Below are 7,500 nucleotides of genomic sequence, written 5' to 3' on the forward strand. Positions count from 1 at the left end.
TCAAAATGTTATTGTGAAAGTGTTTAGAGTTTGACTGACTGACTTATCGGTTTTGTTTCGCTTAATGCGCCTTATAGTCCGGTGCGCTTTATATATGAAAAAAGTTTGAAAATAGACCATTCATTGACAGTGCGCCTTATAATCCAGTGCGCCTTATAGTGCGGAAAATACGGTACATTCCCTGATGTTCAGTAGGCTAAGACAGGTCTTCGCCTGGAAAGAAAGACCTTAAGAGGTCTGGGTACATGGAATCCTGAGCATGTGACTTCCTATGTGGGTTATTGTAGGCTGGTCTGTTTAAATGAGATTGTACAACAGTTAGGAGCGGTTGGATGTTTAATTCCTCTGTGATCAGAGAAAGGGGCATTACATGAGTGAGATCCTGGATATCCACAACCCCACTTGGACTCCTCACCACTCACAATCACTCTGCATTGAATTGAATTGAATTGAGTTGTTTGACATTAGCATTACATTCATTCAGCACTAGAAAGCATAGAATATGTCTTCTGTTTTCCATCTTATTCAACGATTATCAATTGAGAAATATATATGTGTGTGTGTGTGTGTGTGTGTGTGTGTGTGTGTGTGTGTGTGTGTGTGTGTGTGTGTGTGTGTGTGCCTATATTCAGTAGGCTACTTGGCAATACTAGACCCCCAAAATTGGGTGCAGAATGAAAACACAAGGCATGATAGTATGTGTTGCCATGTATAACATGTTAAATATTTAAGCAATTGATTGTAGAGAGCTGAACCATGACCACAGAACAGCACATGGTTCACTGTGGAGTTAAATAACTGCCCCTAATCACCACATCAGATGGACTCAGTTCATCACATCACATACTCTATTGGAACCCTGCAGTTAATGAGTTTCTGCTGTATAATGTGTTTACTTTGCTGAAGGCCAGTGGATGAGAGGACACACTCCCCTGCACCCAGCTGTGTGTCCATGAAGAGCCATCAGTCAAAGGATGAGATTATCAACTTCAGAGAGGGAGGCAGTCATCCTGAAGCCAGGTAAGAATGGTCTCCATCTGGAAAGAAAGATTAGAATGTCTCTGCAGCAGTGGCGGCTGGTGGTTTTAGAATTTACGGAGGAAGAAGGTGTGTACGCGCGGGGGTGTGTGTGTGTGTGTGGGGGGGGGGGTTGTGCTTTCAGAGAGGGAAGTTGTTATTCCCACATCATGGTTATGGATATGATTTAGTGCTAAAGTAAGTAAACTGGAATTAATAAATATCATTATTTGTACTCCAGCTTGTTAGTATACTTTGGTATCCTGTATTGTTTTATACCCCTCTACTGCAACCATGATCACAGAACAGCACATGGTTCACTGTGGAGTTAAATAACTGCCCCTAATCGCCACATCAGATGGACTCAGTTCATCACGTCACATACTCTATGGAACCCTGCTGTTACTGAGTTTCTGCTGTATGATGTGTTTACTTTGCTGAAGGCCAGTGGATGAGAGGACACACTCCCCTGCACCCAGCTGTGTGTCCATGAAGAGCGATCGCTCAAAGGGTGAGGGTCCCAACTTCAGAGAGGGAGGCAGTCATCCTGAAGCCAGGTAATAGGGTTGGGCGATGTCCCCTTAATTGGCATATGACGATGTGTACAGTAAAACATCGCGATGGACGATGATATCGTCGTCGGGGGGGAATAAATATATTATATTATAGGCTATATATGGCCTATATTAAATATTATATAGGCTATATGGCCTGGTGAAAGTGGACAGCTAAGAGACATACTGACTGGGCTACTGTGTGGAAGATCTGCTCCAAGAAAATCCTAGTAAGAGACCGACAGACAGCCAATCTAAACACCTGCTTACACCAACCAGCGGTATATTACACATTGCCAGCATTCGCTGGGCCTCGCAAAAAACCTCGCGGTCACTCATCTAAAATATTGAATAGCCCAGTCTGTACCTAACTCATATGTTACGCATCCCACGTTATTAGGCTACCGGCTTGCCGACTATGAGGGCAGCAGAAAGTGAAAGTAGGCTGCGATCGCGCAGTCAAGTCGAATTAAATAACAGTTGAAGTAGGCTAAACAACTTTTACAAATAGCCTAACGAATCCCGATTGCCACTCCGCTGCTGGGGCTTTTGCTAAAGGCAAATGCGTGAAATACAAGCATTACAGTGAAAGACGTAGGCTATTGCTTCTGATAACGATAACGAAATAAATGGTTTATTTTAACACAGTGGAGAATGACGCATTCGGCGCTTCAGTGTTGTAGCCTCGCAAGAAATTAGAGCTAGAATGTCCCAGTCGTAACAATAATAATTCATTTGCACTATTTCATTATTAGACTACATGTTTTGCGTTCAATGTAGGCTACACTGCGAGACATGTAGCCTAAAAAAGACAATAACACATTCACGTTGCTTATTTGACTTATTTGAACAAGACGGTCTCAGACTAATATGTTTTTTAATTTTGCACTGTTTGGCTGACAGCCTCTTAAGCACCCTACATGTGCATCAGTTCTAGGCTCAATTTCATTTCCAAGGAAAAGTTTTTATTTTTTAATATTTTAGCTTAGTCTGCAGTAGAAATAAGTGGGGGCGTGGCATCACGATGGTTGCTTTCCATCGTGATGTCTGTCAACCATCACGATGGACGATGATATCGTACATCGGCACAACCCTACCAGGTAAGAATGGTCTCCATCTGGAGATAGTCTTGGTCTTTTTCTGTACCATGAGATTTCTTCCTGCTTGTTTAGTGGATATAACATACATTACTGTGAATTTCCTTTTTAATGAACATATACAGTACAATATTTGTGGCAATACATTTACATAAACGCTGCTGACTGCTGACCTGCTGTCCTTATATTTCCTTCAGCATCCAAAAGGAAGAACAAACAATTCATCCGACCCTCAGCAAAGCCTATCAAAAAGACCTGTCTACATTATTCATGGTGGGTGGGTGGGTGTGTGTGTGTGTGTGTGTGTGTGTGTGTGTGTGTGTGTTAAATATTCATCCACAGATGACAAAAACTAAATAATCATGACCTTGTCAAAAAACATCATTCTACAGTTATTTTACACAGGTCTTGTTATGGTGTAATGTAATAAATTGGAAATCACTGAAGACATAGAGAATGTTTGTGGACTAGCAAATAGAGAATATTTGCTGATCAAATCTTCATGTTTATTTCATTACTGATGGAATGACTTGTTTTCGGGAAACAGAAGCTTGAGGAAAAAGTCATGACCTTCATGAAGACGGAACTGAAGAGACTCAAGAAGCTCCTGAGTCATGATTACCCAGAATCCCCTTGTGATGAAGAGGAGGATGAGGAGGACCAGAGAGATGCCAGAGATGGAGCTCTGAAGATTGCAGTGCACATCCTGAGGAACATGAGTCAGGAGATCCTCGCTCAGCAGCTGGAGAAATGTGAGTCATTTGTTCATTAGTTACTGAGCTTAGTTTGTTACACAATTTGAAAAACATTTAAGAATCTGGCAGAAGTCATGTTCAGCTAATTACTCCAGTGAAATCTAATCCAATCCGTGCCTAAAGTAACTGGGTTTATTTACTTGTATTCTGAGTGAAGTTACTAAAACATCAGTGGAATCCTTGAGTGATTGAATTTATAACAGATATTGTCATATTACCTGTCATATTATTCTTAACTATCATTTCTGACGTCTTCATAAGATTCTTATGTGAGTTCACTGGATGAAAGTTATCAAATGATCATTAGGCACAAACTGCCATGATACTAAAAGGATGTAATCTGTCGCAACATGTTCTGCTAAAGGCTACAAGTGCTACTGCAAATGGCTCACTTCACACACTTCTGTAATACTGACTTAATTGTGTGTCTTTATATCCAGATGGACTGCTTCCTAGATGTCAACAAGAGCTCAAATATAGGCTAGCAAGGAAGTGTCAGAGTGTAAGTGAAGGCATCCCAAAGCAGGGAAAGTCTACTTTTCTGGAGAAGATCTACACAGAGCTCTACATCACAGAAGGGGAAAGTGTAGAGGTGAATACTGAACATGAAGTCAGACAGATTGAGATGGTATCCAAGAGACAAGTAACAAAGGAGGAAAAAGCAATCAAATATACGGACATCTTCAAGTCCTTACCTGGACAGGACAAACCCATCAGAACTGTGCTTACAAAGGGAGTGGCTGGCATTGGAAAAACAGTCTCTGTGCAGAAGTTCATTCTTGACTGGACTGAAGACAAAGCAAATCAAAATATCCATTTCATATTTCCTCTTCCTTTTCGGGAGTTGAATCTGATGAAAGACAAAAACTTCACCCTTTTGGACTTCATTTATCATTTCTTCACTGAAACAAAAGACTTTGCCTTCTCCAACAAGGACCGATACAACATTGCCTTTATCTTTGATGGTCTGGATGAAAGCAGACTTCCTCTGGATTTCAAGCACAATGAATGCATCTACAGCATAACAGAATCTGCCTCTGTGGATGTCCTTCTCACAAACCTGATCCAGGGGAATCTGCTTCCTTCTGCTCTTGTTTGGATCACCTCCCGACCAGCAGCAGCCAATCAAATCCCTCCAGAGTGTGTTAATCAGGTAACAGAAGTCCGGGGTTTCAGTGACCCACAGAAGGAGGAGTACTTCAGGAAGAAAATCACAGAAGAGGAACTGGCAAACAGAATCATCACACACCTGAAGTCATCCAGGAGCCTCTACATCATGTGCCACATTCCAGTCTTCTGTTGGATGGCAGCCACTGTTCTGGAGAGCATCATGACTGAAGCAGAGAGTGGAGAGATTCCAAACTCTTTGACTCAAATGTACACACACTTCCTGATCACACAATCCAAACATAGGAGTCAGAAGTATGAAAACATGTGGAACCAGAAGACCATTCTGTCACTGGGGAAACTGGCTTTTCAACAGCTGCAGAAGGGCAATCTGATCTTCTATGATGAGGACATGAAAGAGTGTGGAATAGATGTCAGACAAGCATCAGTGTACTCAGGAGTGTGCACTCAGATCTTCAGAGAGGAGGCTGGGCTGTACCAGGGGAAAGTGTTCTGCTTTGTTCATCTGAGCATTCAGGAGTTTCTAGCAGCTCTATATGTGTTCATCACATTTCAGAACAGAGGAGTCAATGTACTGGATCAACAGCCAAGAGGTGTTTTTTCATTTCTGAAGACAAAGAATGAAAACATCAATGACCTATACAAGACTGCAGTGGATCTAGCATTAAACAGTGAGCATGGACACCTGGATCTTTTCCTGAGGTTTCTTCTGGGCCTCTCATTGGAGTCCAATCAGAAATACTTACAAGACCTGCAGCCAAGGTCAGGAAGCAGCTCATTACACACAGAGGAAACAGTCGAGTACATCAAGGAGAAGATCAGAGAAACCACCACCCCAGAGAGATGCATCAACCTGTTCCACTGTCTGAATGAACTGAATGACCACTCTCTGGTGGAGCAGGTCCAGGGCTACTTGAGGAAGGACAACAAACCCAGCAAGAAGCTCTCTCTTTCCCAGCTGTCAGCTCTGGCTTTTGTGCTGCTGATGTCAGACCAGGAACTGGAGGAGTTTAACCTGGAGGATTATGGGGGACTTGGTTCACCTGCCAGATCAGATGCAGGTCTACTGAGGATGCTGCCAGTGGTCAAAACATCTAAAATAGTCAGGTGAGTATTGGACTCTGGTGACTAAATACATTAATTGAGATTGTGTTATAAAATGTTAAGGATTTGTAGTGTATGTTACTATGTAAGTAATAGGGGGGAATCAGCATGCATGATCTGTCATTAATACAGCAACTCGTACAGATATGTCAGGGGAATAACACACATTTCAATTATGAATTGGAATAGTCTGCTATTTAGATACGGATGCAGTTTTCTGACAGAGTAAAGACCTGAGGTATTTCCAGTGATTCCCTTCCCGTGTTAAAATACCTGGAGTATTTCCACTGTTTAAAGTGGAACTATGCAGGTTTGGCGATTTGGCTGTTTTAGCTTTCAGGTTTTGTTTTCGGTTGTTTTACGCTTGCAGGTTTCTCTGCAGAGCTTCCCCTACAGCTTTAGCGTGTATATTTTACAACACTAGTCAATTGGTCTGTCTGCCTTTTCATGAGCATGATCGCGAGGCTGTAGACTTTCTTTTTGTTAATGCCACCGGGCCGGACTTGCAAGCGTGGTTTTTCCGCTCACAGGCGCTAGGAGAAAGGAGGACAGCCATCATTCAACCCATGTCAAATAATCATTCCAATGACTCTGAAGCTGATCAGTTCAGGCAAATTAAGCTAAAAACGTTATTACTTCCGCCAAGGAGGTATATGTTTTCATCGGGGACCGGCGTTTGTTTGTTTGTATGTCTGTCTGTCTGTCTGTCTGTCTGTCTGTCTGTCTGTCTGTCTGTCTGTTAGCAAGATATCTCAAAAATTGATGGATGGATTTCGATGAAATTTTCAGCGAATGTCAGGCATGACCCAAGGAAGGAATGATTACATTTTGGGAGTGATCCGTAATTTCGTCGGGAGTCGTTTATGTGTTTTGCTTAGGGTGTAATGGCATGGTATGGCCACGTGGTGGCGATCTGAATAGTTTAGGTTCAAATGTATGACAACCTAGAAAGAACAATACAGGCGGAGGTCTGCGCTCTCTGAGTGCTTTTCTAGTTGTTATTGTTTACTCTGAGAAAGACGAGTGTAAGTGTAAGTGTAAAAGTTCTCCGGTCATCCCTGAGTCTAGTCTCTTCTAAGTAGCCCAGCCAGCTTATCTGATCCTTTGGTCCTGGACTGTGAGCACTGAAAAAGGCTTGAGTGCAAGTGACACCCTTCTTACAAGTACACTCAAATTATTGTTTAGTATACTGTAGGTTGTCATGAAAGAAATTGGTATCAACGTAATAAAGCCTATTGTCTCCCTTAAAGCTGCCGTCGGCAAGCCTTCAGAATTCCGAGTCTAAAGTCGGAAAATTCAAACTGATACAACTTTCAGGTCCCCAACCTCTACCAAGCTCCAAACTGCCCCCCAAATCCCTCCCCCTCTGGAGACGAGGTTGTGTCGTGAGCAGCAGAGTAGCAGCGGTTGGATAGCAGCGTGTGCACAAGCTGTGACTGACAGGTAGTGATTCCTCCCCCCTAACGTGATTGCTTACAAGCAAAATAGGGAGCGATCGATTTTTGCAACCACGATTACAGGCTTCAGAGGGAGCTAGAGAATTCGTGATTTTTCCTAAACAGCCTATTAAATATTCTACCTCCAGAATCCCATGACAGTTCAAGCTAATATGACTAAAAAAATGCTGCCGACGGCAGCTTTAAGTCTCATAGTTCAGCCAAAGTGTTTGTGAAATATAAATCTCTGAAGCGCACTGGCTTTTTAATTTGTCATTTAATATTTAATAATCTGTGTAGCACACAGTTGATTTGACATTCATGACCAATCGTCAACACATGAAGCCGTTTTAATCATTAGTAGCCATAGGCCCTAGGCTATAGGCTATAGGCTACAGAATTATATCTT

General features: G+C 42.3%; 1 protein-coding gene across 2 annotated transcripts in view; it reads left to right on the forward strand.

The window, feature by feature from the left end:
• LOC134087995 (NACHT, LRR and PYD domains-containing protein 12-like) overlaps positions 1-7,500 on the forward strand; it is a 29,909-nt gene that overhangs the window by 16,531 nt on the left and 5,878 nt on the right. For both annotated transcript variants that reach the window (XM_062541882.1, XM_062541883.1), the window contains exons 3-7: positions 907-1,020; positions 1,461-1,574; positions 2,866-2,941; positions 3,216-3,420; positions 3,864-5,658. In XM_062541882.1, the coding sequence (XP_062397866.1) occupies positions 907-1,020; positions 1,461-1,574; positions 2,866-2,941; positions 3,216-3,420; positions 3,864-5,658 (2,304 nt within the window). The remainder of the gene's footprint in view (positions 1-906; positions 1,021-1,460; positions 1,575-2,865; positions 2,942-3,215; positions 3,421-3,863; positions 5,659-7,500) is intronic.

Source organism: Sardina pilchardus, chromosome 7 (assembly GCF_963854185.1).
Source record: "Sardina pilchardus chromosome 7, fSarPil1.1, whole genome shotgun sequence".
Taxonomy (NCBI): Eukaryota; Metazoa; Chordata; class Actinopteri; order Clupeiformes; family Clupeidae; genus Sardina; species Sardina pilchardus.